The 15,114-nt window shown below is 37.4% G+C and overlaps 1 protein-coding gene across 1 annotated transcript; it reads left to right on the top strand.

Moving 5' to 3' along the window:
• Nucleotides 1-2,024: 2,024 nt before the first annotated feature.
• Nucleotides 2,025-6,046, top strand: LOC121426559 (monocarboxylate transporter 13-like). Its single transcript, XM_041622907.1, has 4 exons — nucleotides 2,025-2,217; nucleotides 4,420-4,560; nucleotides 4,842-5,120; nucleotides 5,883-6,046. The coding sequence occupies exons 1-4, from the start codon at nucleotides 2,025-2,027 to the stop codon at nucleotides 6,044-6,046; spliced, it is 777 nt and encodes a 258-aa protein (XP_041478841.1).
• The last annotated feature ends 9,068 nt before the right edge of the window (nucleotides 6,047-15,114 follow it).

Here is a 15,114-nt window from a genome sequence, read left to right as displayed (position 1 = left end):
CAAATTGTCTTACAAATGTAAGACGTATAATGTGGAAAATAATTATCATGTTTTAAATACAAACAAGTTGGATATTATGTGAATTTATTGGCAAAGGTTAACCTTAGGCTGTGCATATTAAAAATCCGGCCAAATACTTTGGCATCTTGAGGAATTTTATTTTTGTGACGTCATAAACCACACCAGCTTTCTTACATTCCTCTTAAATAGTTAGCGTAATAAACATGTCATGTTTGATATCGAATTAAATCAAATTCAAAATAAAATCCACATAATTATATGAATCACTAGGCATTTAAATCTTTTCCAGGGAAATTAAAGGTCATTATAAGGTTATAACAGGTCAAAATGGGCCACAAATGTAATTATTTTAATGCAACATATTGCAACATATAATGTTGCATTAATATATTATTGTATGTATTATTTTCGAAGTCCACCGTGACACACCTCCTGAACCCCTGTTATATAATTTGCACTGGCTCCCGATTAGACAACGTATTATTTTTAAGTTACTACTCCTTGTATACAAATCACTTTATAACCAAGCCCCAAAATACTTGTCTGATTGTTTAGTAATTTAATGCAACATATTGCAACATATAATGTTGCATTAATATATTATTGTATGTATTATTTTCGAAGTCCACCGTGACACACCTCCTGAACCCCTGTTATATAATTTGCACTGGCTCCCGATTAGACAACGTATTATTTTTAAGTTACTACTCCTTCTATACAAATCACTCTATAACCAAGCCCCAAAATACTTGTCTGATTGTTTATTATTTATTCATTTATTGATATATTCATATTCCACAATCATCAAAGTACATTTCGTAATCATGTTTACAATGAAAAAAAATGCATAACATATGCAGGATTGAAACGTAGCAATGAAAAATTTATGTCCCAGCTAGAAAAACTAGATCCTCTGAATACCCACTTAAATTAACATATCCAACAAAAAGAAAACAGACTGGAGATAGAACATTCACCGTTGCGTCCTCGATGGAATAGAACAAGCTCCCTCTCGCAATAAGACAATCCCAACAATCAAGTCTTTTAAGAAGTCACTTGTTCTCTTGTTCTAAGCAATTGCCTTCATTTAATAGTTTTTAATATGCCATTCTGATTTTTTTTTGTATTTGTATGTGTTAATTGAAATTGTGAGCGCTTTGGGCCATTTGGGAAAAGCGCGTTATATGTATTGAGTATTATTATTATTAATGTGGAATATCTCGCGTTTGGTGTGTATGAAGGATGTGTTGGATTCTACCTCCTCACCCTTTGGAATTTTTATTTCTGACGTCACGAACCAAGCCCACTTTTCACATTGGCCTAATGGGACGCTTTATAGAAGAAACCTATCGGGTTTGGTAACTAATTTGATTATTATTGTATTACTTGGAGCATGGTATGTTCCGCATTATATATCTTACTTATATTTTTAAGGCATTTTGACCTTAATGAGATTAAACGACCTACCAGTATACGTTATTTAAATGCCCAGTTATCCATTTATTTTCATTTGACTTTTCATTAGCTTTAATTTGATACCAAACATGACATGTTTATTTCGTAAAATATGAAAATCATTTTTTAGAGGTATGTGAAAAAATGGGCGTGTCCTATGACGTCAATAACAAAAATGTCCTAGGTTGCCCAGATGGTTCCCGTCCGATTCTTGAAATAGACACCCTATACTACAACTTCAAGCAAAATAAAAAATGCAGTCATACCCAACTTTACGGTTATATTAGGGTTCTACTTGACCGAAAGATGCATCCGACATGTCCGAGTATGTATTCTTTGTCGCTCTTTGATTTCATACCTCACATACAGAACACATTTTGTTGACGATCAGCCATGTATAAATCTTTTGTTCACCGAGCAACAGCTTCTGTGGGACATCAGTTAAAACACGCTCGTCTTTTTGAATAGGGCCAATATATCACAGTGGATTATATTTATATAGGGCATATACATTACGGTGGATTATATACATGGAAGTATAAAAAAAAATGGCTGCCGCAAGATCGATGTTCTTCTGGGGTTATGTGATCGTTCTAAGCAAGTTTACTGTGTGCTTTATCGATACCGGGATTGTGAAATCTTTCGGAGTTCTTATTCCCACCATGGTCGAACGGCTAGACTCGGATTATGCTACTGTTGGGTTGATATGTAGTATACCATCAGCTCTTACTCATCTGTTATGTAAGAAATTACGAAACCGACTCAAAATCCACCAAATTTGTTTGATTATGACCAATTACATGCTATCGGTCAACTTGGAGTTTGTGTGACTGAGGGGTTAGGCCCAGTGGCGTAACTACAGGGGGGAGGCATGGGGGCACATCCCCCCCCCCCCATCGGCTGGCAAAAAACGGGGGTATAAGGAGGAAAAAGAAGAAAGAAAGAAAGAAAAACGTAGTGGGAGAGAATAAATTATTGTATGTTAGATTATAACATTATGTTATATTATATTATATCATATTACCTGAGAATTTTCTTTTTCATAAGCTTATGAAGCATAATAATGAATATGTGCCCTTCATTCCTGGTGCTTGCATTGTCTTTTTAAGGAGTGTAAAATCCTGTTGTACTTAAACATCTCATTTTTATGTCCAAACAGTATACAACAAATATATTTCCTCGCACTTCGAGTTATCATTGTTTTACGTAGCGATACTTATATTTCATGACTACTTAAAGCGATTCCCCCCTTTTAAGGTCTGAATATTTAAAAAAAATTGCTCATGCTTACGTTTGCAGTAGTAGATTAGTGAGAGATGTCTGTTCTTCATAAGTTCCTAAAAACAGTTCCGAAAATGTCCTATTTCTGGTTTGAATATAAAAAATTACAAACAAGCCTTAAATGCCCCTCTTAGGGTCTCAATTTCAAAAAAATTAAATCGAGGAATCACAATGGAGTGCTTGATCGCTACAGGAATTGTCGCAGACTGCAGACCCGTGTTGACCAATTCAGTCATGATAGGAAGAAGGACTCCAATGTATTTCTCATCGAGACAAGTCGGTACTAGATCAATATGGCAATAAGAATGGAGGTAGATCTTATGATATTTTGTTTCTTCATCCTCGATCACACAGTGACGGTGACTGATTGAAACATCACAAATGTCAATTAGAAGATCCTCATAGATAGACACTCTGCTCCCATCTGCTCATCCCTCAACAGTCGGATTTTACGGCGAACGATTCTCCTAGTTGACGAGAACATCTGTGTCATGAGAATGATTTTATCACCCCGACCAGTGACCGTGGTGACTGCTGGTTACAGGAGGAAACCTTGTACAACAAGTAGTATTCCTTTAATAGCACTGTCCAAAAGCTTGTACTAAGCAGTTGATTGCTTTCTAAGTTGATCTTTTTGAACTGTTAGTCTAGTTTTCATCATCTTTCTCTCACATCTTCTGTGTTTTCTTTAACACCTCGTAGAGCAGTCATGTACCCCAGTGCTTTAGGTCGCAGGATGATCTCCATGTCTGACGTTGGTGCGTTTTGCCCGTATACTATTTTTTGTTTCACTGACAAGTAGCTGTTTATTCATTGCTGTTTTGGATTGTTGATAGCGGTGGATTATATTTCAATGAATATACATGGATCTAAAAATGGCATCTGGGGTTATGCGATTGTTCTGAGCAAGGAATCACGAAGTGTTTAGGAGTTCTTATTCCTACCATGGTCGAACGTCATGCCTCGGATTATGCTACTGTTGATTGGATAGTAAATTGCAAATTCGTCTATTGCCAACTCATCTGCTCACCTCACGGTCTACCTTCATTTAGTCTCATGCCATTCTGTCCTTCAACATTTTGTCTAACAGCCATTTGGTCCAATCATCATTTCGTCTAATCACCAGTTCGTCTATGACAATTTCGTCTCATAGTCAGTCAAATATCCATTTTATTTTCATTCATTTCCTCAATTAACACTTAGTCCAATTAGACCAAATGGTATATGGACTAAATGGCAAATGGACCAAATGGTTATTAGACAAAATGTTGAGTGGATGGAATGCCAATTAGACCATTGGATAATGGACGAACGGATGGTAGACCAAATGATAGTAGACGAGTTGTTAACTGCACGAATATGCATTAGACAAATTTAATTTAACCGGTTGGATATGTAGTATGCCACCAGCGCTTACATATTTGTTATGCAGGAAATTACAAGTTACACTGACAAAACTGACATTCTGTCCGTTGGCTTGGAGTTGGTTTCGTTCATGTTAACCTAGCGTAATGTCTATTTCATCGCTGTGCTGGTTACATTTATTTTTTCATTATCGAGCAAGAGAGAGAAAGGGGGGGGGAGGCTTGAATATATTCAAAAGTAGATGAGGAATCGTGTGTTTCTGTGAAATTTTCTTTCTTTGATTGTTTAAAATTTCAGGTCCATTTGTAAAGTACTTCCTGACGGAAAACAACCACCGCGCTGTTGCTATGTCAGGAGCGGTGCTGTGTGGATCATGTTTAATTGCATGCGGCTTCTTGGGCAACTTGATTTCTCTTGGAGTCTGTCTAGGCCTAGCGGGTAAGCTAATTTAACAATAATCAATAAAATGATAAAATACCTTGCACGTATGTGGGGGGGGGGGGTGGAGGGGGTGCACGCTCGTGTGTGGATGTGAAAAAATAAGAAAACAGGAATGGCAAAGGTCATATTTTGTCCAAATTATGATATTACGATTCTGTGTTTAATAGCTCCATGATTAAATCACATATTTTATACAAAATTACATTAATTTAATTTTTAGTATAAACAGGTTTATACTAATGTTTCGCAAATATTATCGTTTTTCTTTTCTTTTACAGGCATTGGCCTGTCAATGACCATCACACCTATACATCTCTCCGTGAAAGCTCACTTTCAAGAGAAATTCGTCTTAGCAAATACTGTAGCGTTATATGGCTACACCGCCGGGTCAGTGCTCCTCCCAGTTTTGATTGAAAGATCACTTGAAGCTTATGGGTATTACCCGGCTTTTCTCATTCTCGGTGGCGTTGCCCTGAACGCCGTGGCGTGCGCTGCAACGATTCGAAAGGAACAAAGATATTCCAAATTGGACGAAGGGCATAAACAGAGCGATGACCGTAAGTGTTTCTCAGAATCCCACAATAGAAAGACAATGTGTTGTCGTAATAGTCAAACTGATGATGAAGAAGGAAGTGAAGATGTGACTGAGCAAAGGCATTTGATTCAGGTCGAGAAATTTAGAACTGACAAGCAGGGGGTGTCACCGGACCCACAATCCATCACGAAAGGGTCATTCTTTCAATCCTGCCAACGATCTTGCGGATTGTTAAACGAACCACTCTTTCTTTTCTCTTCCCCGATTCTTTTCATAAGTTCTTACAATCTTTTTTCTTGGATGCTGTTTCTTGTCCCCCATAAGGGGGTATCTCACTGGGCTTGAAACTAGTTCGCGACTACAAATTTTGCTAGTTGCAGAGACGTCTCCGCGACATCTCTGAGACGTCTCATGAAAATTACAGAGTCTCCGAGGAGTCGCAAGAAGATTAAACATGTTTAATATTTTGGGAGACTGTTTCTAGTCTCCGCGACGTCTCCCGGAAGTCTCCATCAGTTGCTGCGACGTCTCGGAGACTAATGATATCCGCGACTGCTGAGACGTCGCCGCGATGTCTCCGCGATGTCTCAGAGACGTCTCAGAGACATCGCGAAAACCTGCAGGAGACCAAAAAATTTATGATACATTGCGGAGACGTCTCCGCGACACTTCTTCACACTGTTTGACCCACTTCAGAAACCACGTGACTTATCAACATCATTACAGATGTCCATGGTGAGAGTTCTTGACTGTCTGGTGTCGGAAATACGAATGATATATATAGCTGTAGACCTAAGTGTATATAGGCAGGAGGAAGTCTCGGATACGTCTCAGCAACCTTTCAGAGACCCTGGCAAACTACCAGCCAAGTCACCGCGACTGCCCGGAAACATCTCGGAGACGTCACCGAGACTGCCTGAAACGTCTCGGAGACTCGCTTGCAATTAAGAAATGTCTCAAGGACGTCGCAGCGACTACTTGGAGACTTTCCCGCTACATCGCCGCGACTGTCGGGCTAGTGCTTGTCACCTGCTCTGGAGACGTCTCTGAGACAACGCAGAGACGTCTCCTTGGTGAGAGCGCAAGCCATTTTTGTCTCCGAGACGTCTCCGCGACTGCTGCGACTGATAAGTTGGAGACTGTCGCAGCGACGTCTCCGTTGGTGAGATAGGGCCTTTCGCTGGCATTTGCAATACCATCATTGACATAACGCAGGTCCCCGGTCTTCGTTTTCCAAACCTGTTGTTGGGTGTCTGGAAAACGAAGACCGTGGATCGCATTCGTGTCCAGCGAAGAGGTCATTCAGTACGTTTGATAGGCCTAGAGTGTTTATTTTCCGTCTAAATGTTTTTAATGGGGTTTCGAATTGAATGTGTTTTGCAAGGGAATTCCACACCTTTGCACCTCGGAAAAGGAAACGTCTTTTTCCGAATTCGGTTTTGGGCAAATTTAATGTTGACTGCATATTACCGGATTTGGAATTATAATTGGATTTACGGTGAACAAATATCTCTTTTAAATAATGGGGACCTAAATCGTGTAACAATTTATACATTACTATTGACAGCTGTTTAGTTCGGCGAATCTCTAAGTCGTCAATGTTTAAAGTTGAAAAAAGAGATTTAGTTGGAAATAAATAGTGAATTTGTAGAACGGTTCTTAGAGCCCTATTTTGTAAGGTTTGTAATCTTTTACAGTTAGTCTTTGAGGTATTTCCCCATACAGAGGCACAATAGTCAAAGTATGATTGAATGACCGATTTATAAAATACCATTGCAATTGTTTTACTGATGTAAGGTCTTATCCTCTTAAGAAGATATAAACTTTTTACAGCTTTTGCCTTAAAGCTTGTGTATAGTTTTGGTAAATCCACCAAAATGCACCTATCACTATTCCAATTCATTGCTAGCTAATATGAATGGATATGCCCTATAACAGTTATGATGTGGAGGATATGAAATGAAAATGTGTTTTACAGGATAAATTTTGCGATTTTACAAGGATATTTAACTTGATCGGGTCACCCGATCAAATTAGAATATCTGTGTGTTTCTGTCTTTCAATTAAATCCTATTCCAAATCATGGAATGGGTTGAAACTTTCAAGATATGTTCTTTGTCTGTAACTTTTGGATATCTTATTTCTAAATTTATAAGATAAGTGCTTGAATGCCCATTTTTTAATTTAAAACAAGCATCGCCGAGAGAGGGCGCTATATATCCAAGATTTGAATATTTGAAATTTTCTCAGAGAAGTGCCGTTGGAAAAGTATCTAACGGTCTCTATACGCTTCAGTAAGACTGTCATATTAGATGATATTCGATTATCAATCACATTATTGACCCTTTACCAAAGCTATACACAGGCTTTAACATGCTCTGTTTGCTTATTCCAACTAAGATTCTCATCGATGAATACACCGAGGTATTTGCAAACACTTTCTTAATAACCTTTCCATCAATTTTTTTGGTAAGATTTTTCATTTCTTGATTCCACTTGCAAAGTCTCTGTTTACTGCCAATTACAATAGTTTTAGATTTATTAATATTAAGTGCTAGTTTGTTGCGTTTTAACCACAACGAGATGATATTCAAATCTTTATTGATTTTTTCATAAACTTGATATGGGTTAGTACCTGTGTGAAATAAGCAGGTATCATCGGCGTAAAGAGCCAACTGAGTATTTTTCAGTAAGTTAGGTAAATCATTTGTGTACAAACAGAAGAGAATTGGGCCTAATAATGTACCCTGGGGTAGACCGCAGGTTACATTTCTAAGGCAGATTTGATATGAGTATATTGTTGTCTTTCGACATGTAAATAATTTTCAAACCATTTCCTGGCTCTTCTATCAAAGCCATACATTTCCAAATTTTTAAACAAAATAGAGTGATCTACACTGTCGAATGCCTTTTTAGGTCAATCATCACAACTCCTACGATTTCTCCCTTATCAATAGCAGACATCCATTTATCAGTAACATTCAAAAGGGCACTCTGTGTAGGATACCTCGGTCTAAAGCCTGACTGGCATTGTGAAAGGATATCATTTTCTTCAAGATATTTGTATACCTGATTATAACAATTTTCTCCATGACCTTAGCCAATACCGATATGACTGAGATTGGTCTGTAATTGCTTAAAGAATTTTTATCTCCATCTTTAACTATTGGGGTTACTCGAGCAAGCTTCCACTGTTTTGGAACATAACTAACATTCAGTGACAGATTAATAACATATGTCAATGGAGCTGCAATAATATGGGCAATATAAAGAATAAATCTAGCTCGTATTGTATCGGGTCCAGTTGCCTTGTCACCCGATAGCGACTTCAAAATTTTCACTACATTAGGTACAGTAACACTTTCGAAAGCAAACTTAGATCCAACTATCAGACTATATTGAACTCAGAGAGCGCACAAGAGTCTACGTTTGGAATTTCACTCTGAATATTAGCACCAATATCGCTGAAGAAGTCATTAAAAGTATCTGCAAGGTCTTTTCCTTCAATGTATTCGTTGTTAACATAAATACGTGAAATTGGCGATTTTCTTTTTTTTGTTAGAGGTCAGATATTTCAAGGAGTTCCAGATTTCCTTGGAATTACTTCTATTTGATTCAATATTTTTGGTCAAAATATCGCGTTTAGCTTTCCGAATAAATGCGCTTACATTATTTCGCACTTTTCTATAAGTATTCCAATCTGTTTCAGTGTTTGTTTTTTTCGCTTTGACTTTTAAGCGATTTCGTATACGTATCCGATTAATAATTTCTTTAGTCATCCAAGGAGATATACTTTGTTTGATCCTCTTCTTTCGAATTGGTGCATGTTTTATCAATGACATCCAATAATATTGAAGTGAAGTTATCGTAAGCTTCTTGTGGGTTTTTAGTTTGATAAACAGACTCCCAAGTTACTCCCAAGTTACAAGTTCAATCGCCTCCTTCGAAAAGTTCTTACAATTTCGGTGTATTTTGTATGTGTGTGAATCTTGGGGATCGTGCGATTGTTTCCCAAGAACGCAGAATATCATGTAATGGTCAGATAAAGAAATCTCGATAACTCCACTTAAGGAGCATTTATTAACATTGTTAGTAAAAATAAGATCAACAGTAGTAGAAGAGGTTGGCGTTACTCTTGTAAATTCAGTAATTAACTGTTTGCAATTAAATGACTCCATAATGTCTCATAATTTAACAGTATGCCATAAAGGATTTCTGCTGCTTATATCACAGTTCAAATCGCCAAGAATTATGAAATCGACATTCAGATTATCTAGTCAATGACTGATTCATAGTCATTGAAAACGTCGATACTAGTTTTCGGTGGACGATACCAGTTTACAACGAAAGATGACCTTTGTTTACATTGCTTAATTTCTAATATTACAATTTCTAGCTTGTCACTCATTATCAAATCACTTCAATTTATAAATGGAATATTACATTTTACATAGATTACAAGCCCTCCTCCAAATCGATTCCTGTCACGTCTCACAAGAGAGTATCCCTGGATGAAAATTTCCGAGTCATCAATATAAGAGCGAAGATGGGTCTCACTGAGTGTTAAAATCTCTAGATCAGTTTTACGTATAATTTCTTTGATTTCGTCTAAATATTTCAAAAGTGCTACACAATTAAGATGAGCAATCTTTAGCCCGTTTTTTGGTTTTAAGTTTTTTTTTTATTTCTCAACTGAGTCTTGGTTCGAACTGTTTACATTTACTCTATCAGTTTCTATTGATTTCGTACTTTCACAAATTGTTGAATAGTCGAGTGAGAGCATTTCTCCAAAGATACTCTTTAGTCGATTTGACATTTTCGGAACCTAGAAATGTTCTTTCCGATGAAGTTTTTTTCTTGATTCGTGTTCCTATGGGTTCCTAGAACAAATTCAGCCTGGTTGCCCAAAGTTGCCGTTTGGGCAATTTTGCTAATTTGCATAAATCCAAAATGGCCGCCAGATGCCATCTTGAAAACCTAACTTTTGAACCCCTGTCCACAAAATGATGAGCAATGACTCGTTTTAGGGGTTTAGAGATGTGTACAACCGATTTCTGTAATCATTTTTGCAATATAAGGTCATCTTCAGGTGAAATACAAGATGGCCGCCAGACGCCATCTTGAAAAATTGACTTTTGTTCCCCTTGCCCCCGAATGACGAGTGATACCTCTATTAAGGCGTTTTGGGTGTGCAGAATTCATTTCTGCTTTCTATTTTGCAATATAATGTCATCTTCAGGTCAAATCCAAGATAACCGCCATATGACGCCATCTTGAAATATCAATTGTTGAACCCTTTGCCCCTGAATCATGAATAATAACTCTATTAATGAGTCATTTGGTATGTTGATTCAATTTATGCAGTTATTTTGCACAAAGGGTAATCTTCAGATCAAATCCAAGATCGGCCGCCAACCGCCATCTTGGAAAATTACTGTCCGAGACTTATACGGGTCAGAACTAATGTAAAGGGATTTCAGTAAGAATACTCATTTCTTTTATTAATTCTCAAGTTCAAGGTCAAGGTGAAGCAGGGTGACCAGACGTCCCGTATTTCCCGGGATTGTCCCGTATTTTCCTCCTGTGTCCCGGCGTCCCGACAAACCCTTCCCGGGACGCCTATTTGTCCCGTATTTCAGAATATTGAACAAAGTATAATTCATACATAGAAAAGTGAAGAATGTTCATCAAATAACCAACAGATTACGAAGCAGAGATAACAATAAAATCGATACCTGTTAACTTTTGGAAGTTCTGCGGTGATTTTCTTGCTACCCAATACATTGCAAATGAACTGCCTCTTGCCTGTGTGTGGCAGGCTACTCTAGCTAGGCATGTTAGATCAGAGCAGATTATCAATGGTTCCAAAAAATCTCACATGATAAACAGTTTTTCCACCCAAAATATCACAAAATCGGCAGAAAATTTGTATAATTATGTTATGGATTCTCAGATTACTGATTTGGTGATGTTATCGGAGGAGAAAATTATTGAGTTTTCATAACTACTATCTAGTTGTTTCAGTTTTCGTTTTGAGTCTTGTTGTGATCAGTGCGGCCCGGACCTGTGAGCGATGCTGTGAAGTTTGACAATGTTTTATTTTTAACTTTTAACTATTTCCTCTTTCTTTCTTTTTTTCGTTTTCCTTTCTTTTCTATCCTTCTTTCTTCATCCTTCTATCCTCCCTGCTTGCCTTTTAGTTCCATCTATCTTTATTTCCAATCTTTCTTTTTTTATCCTTTATCTCTCTGTTCACTGTTTGTCTTTCCTTCTTTCTCTTACTTACCTTTTTTTAAAGTTCCTTGTTTTTATTTCCTTTATTCTCTCTTTCCTTAAAGGTCAAGTCCACCCCAGAAAAATGTTGATTTGAATAAATAGAGAAAAATCAAACTAGCAAAACACCGAAGATTTCATCAAAATCGGATGTGAACTAAGAAAGTTATGACATTTTAATGTTTGGCTTATCTTTCACAAAACAGTGATATGCACAACTCAAATGAGACAGTCGATGACGTCCCTCATTATTTCTTTTGTTTTTTTTTGTGTGAATTATACAATATTTCATTTTTTATAGATTTGACAATAAGGACCAACTTGACTGAATCATATAGTATTTAACAATACTCATTCCGAATGTTCAGGGTGGAATCAATCGTTGTTTCACTTGACAATGAGGAGAAAAATAGAATATTCCCTATTTTCTATGATAAAATACAAATGAAATAGTGAGTGGATGCTGTTATCAGTCTCCCATTTGAAGATCCACCAGGATGTGCACATAACAGTTTTGTGAAATAAAGCAAAAACTTAAAAATGTCACAACTTTCTTATTTTACATCCGATTTTGATGAAGTTTTCAGTGTTATGCTTTTGGGATTTTTCTCTTTATTAAAATTAGTTTTTTGTTGGGGTGGACTTGTCCCTTTAAACTTTTTTGCTTCCTCTTTTTCTTTTTGTTATTTCTCCCCTTCCATTATTTTCTTTCTTTTTTCATTTTCTCACCCCTTCATTCTTTCCTCCCTCTCTTTAATTCATCCTTTCTTTCATTCATTCATTCATTCTTTATTTTTCCCTTTCAATTCTTTTCCCTTATTCTTTCTTTCCTCACCTCCTGTTTTCTTCTTTCTTTCAAGGAAAGACGGAAACCCTTTTTTTCTTTTTTTATTATTTCTTTCATCCTTCTCTTATTCTAACTTTATTTCTTTTCATTTTTTTTATTGTTTCCTTAATTTTCTCTCCTTCATTTTCCCCTTTATTTTTTTCTTTCTTTCCTCGCAATATATTTTTCTTTCTCTCCTTCATTATATCATGCACCTTCTCTTCCTTCTCTTTGTATTCTTTTGCAAGTCTAACACTGTGTATCCTTATTTGTTGATTTTTAAAATTATTTTATTATGACCTGGCTCGGTCGATCAGCTCGTGCAGCGTGCTATGTCGATTGTCCCGTATTTCATTGTGTGAAATCTGGTCACCCTGAGGTGAAGTCACATCTTAGATGTCAGATTTCAACATTGATTGCTCAACTTAGAATGAATCCTCTTTAGGTTTGGGCTATGATCCATTTCGAGTGTATTTTTATTTCTTCTAAGGTCCATCCATACCTTTGTACTGAAGAGGCTTTTAGGGTCTTATTTGAATTTGAAAGTGTTTTATCAATTTTTTTTTCCTAAATCAATGTGTCCAATGATTGGTAGGCATCAGTTCGCCTTAAAAGACGATGGTGTAGCGCTAGGCCTTACATTTTCAAGAGTGACTGCAGAGCTCCACTCTAGAGTGGCAGTCTCTAGAGCAATTTTTTACAGGTGAAGGAGGATGGCGCTGAGACACGTTTGTATAGAGATGCTACCCTAGCCTTCCTCCTATGTCTTTGGTCTGCCAATTTAGCATTCCGATTATTTTCTGACGTCTTGACCCCTGTACTTAGTAGCTCTCCATAGAATGGCGACTATCATCTACACCTTTGACCTTTATAAGTGTTAGTGTCTATGCCGCCAAGTTTTATGTCACGTTTAAAGGTGTCTTTATAACGGAGGTGTGATCTATCGATGGGGTGAGACCAATCACACAGCTCACCTTACCTTGGCGAATCCAAGGAGGGATTCGCCAAGGTTTCATGCGGCAAACATGCCCCAACCACCTGAGGTGCCTTTGACTAAGGAGCGAGAATAAGCTTTTGATGCCAGGACGTACGCTGAAGGGCCTCTGTATTTTTCAATTTGTCCTGCCATTTAACGTGCATGATACGTCCGAGGCAGCTGACATGGAAGGTGTTTAGCCACTTTTCTTGGTCGGCGTACGTTTTCCAGGACTTCTGTGCAGGAGCTTTGCCATGACTGTGACAGATTTTACAATTCTGATGCTTATATGCATGTGAGGAGTCCACCACAACCAGACGAGTGTGTGCTGTTGATATACATATCTGGAGGACAGTCGGTGTCTTGAGTCTATCAGGATTTCTGACTGTCTCAAAGGCTGATGGATGATCCAGACCCCTTACATGCACAGGACAGGCAGCTGTTATGTATGACTAGGTCTTGTACTCCCACTTCTTGAGAGGCAGGGGCGACATCGTTTCCGTAAAACATTTCACGAATGAGAACAATCCTGACCGTGGAACAGTCTTGGGGGAGCCTATCGTCTGCAGGAGGCTTAAGAGTGCACTCCTGCTGACCAAGTCAATGGCTCTTGTCAGGAGGAAAAGTTCATAATAATTATAAAGGAAGTTAATAATTAAACTATTTTTTTTGAAAAAAAAATAAGGAGAAATCACGTTTTAATTCAAATAATACTTTAAATTAATTTCACTGGAAAAGTATGGTTGCACATAAATAAAAAAAGATCAAAACTCCCGAAATCATAGCCCAAACCTTGAATGGTTTCATTCTAAAGTAAGCGGTTGATGTCGAAATCTATCAACCATCTGACCATCTTAGACATGACTTGACCTCGAACTAAAAATGGAGTGATTAAAAGAAACGAATCATTCTCACTGAAATCCCCTTACATGAGCTCCAATACATAACAACAACCTTATCAGGGAGAGCACTTCTTCAAGGTTCAATAGTCTCGGAAGTAGTTTTTTTTTCTTAATATGGCGTTTAGTGGTCATGTTGGATTATTTGACATGGAGATGATCCTGTATTGCAAAATTATGAACAGAAATGGAATCAACATAACAAATAACTTACGAAAAGAGGGATTATTCATGATTCTGGGATAAAAACTTGAGAATTAATAAAAGAAATGAGTATTCTCACTGAAATCCCTTTACATTAGTTCTAACACGTATAAGCCTCGGAAAGTAATTTTTCAAGATGGCGGTTGGCGGCCATCTTGGATTTGATCTTAAGATTATCCTTTATGCAAAATTACGGCATGAATTGAATCAACATACCAAAGGACTCACGAATAGAGTTATTATTCATTATTCTGGGGCAAAGGGTTCAAAAGTTGATATTTCAAGATGGCGTCATATGGTGGCTATCTTGGATTTGACCTGAAGATAACATTATATTGCAAAATAGAAAGCAGAAAGAGATTCTGCACACCCAAAACGCCTAAACAGAGGTATTACTCGTCATTCTGGGGCAAGTGGATCAAAAGTCAATTTTTCAAGATGGCATCTGGCGGCCATCTTGGATTTGACCTGAAGATGACCTTTTATTGCAAAATGATTACAGAAATCGATTCTACACATCTCTAAACCCCTAAAACGAGTTATTACTCATCTTGTGGACAGGGGTTCAAAAGTTAGGTTTTCAAGATGGCATCTGGCGGCCATTTTGGATTTATGCAAATTAGCAACATTGCCCATTCAGCTTGGTTGCCCAACTTTGGGCAACCAAGCTGAATTTGTTCTAGGACCCCATATGATCACGAATCAAGAAAAAAACTTCATCGGAAAGAACATTTCTAGGTTGGTGTATTGAGCCTATGAGACTGTCAAATCGACTACTTGTTGCACAACCAATCGTTTGAAGATCTAAAGAATTCAAAAGACATTTCGGAACATGAAA

Source organism: Lytechinus variegatus, chromosome 13, assembly GCF_018143015.1.
Source record: "Lytechinus variegatus isolate NC3 chromosome 13, Lvar_3.0, whole genome shotgun sequence".
NCBI classification, from domain to species: domain Eukaryota; kingdom Metazoa; phylum Echinodermata; class Echinoidea; order Temnopleuroida; family Toxopneustidae; genus Lytechinus; species Lytechinus variegatus.
The sequence above is the reverse complement of the archived record's forward strand: the minus strand, read 5'-3'. Positions and strand labels throughout refer to the sequence as shown.

Bases quoted from the DNA above. Each gene is read 5' to 3' on its own strand.
- LOC121426559 (XM_041622907.1), top strand. From the start codon at position 2,025: ATGGCTGCCGCAAGATCGATGTTCTTCTGGGGTTATGTGATCGTTCTA. The intron at 4,561-4,841 runs GTAAGCTAATTT...TTTCTTTTACAG, and splicing joins AGTCTGTCTAGGCCTAGCGG to GCATTGGCCTGTCAATGACC. The intron at 5,121-5,882 runs GTAAGTGTTTCT...TGATATATATAG, and splicing joins GCATAAACAGAGCGATGACC to CTGTAGACCTAAGTGTATAT.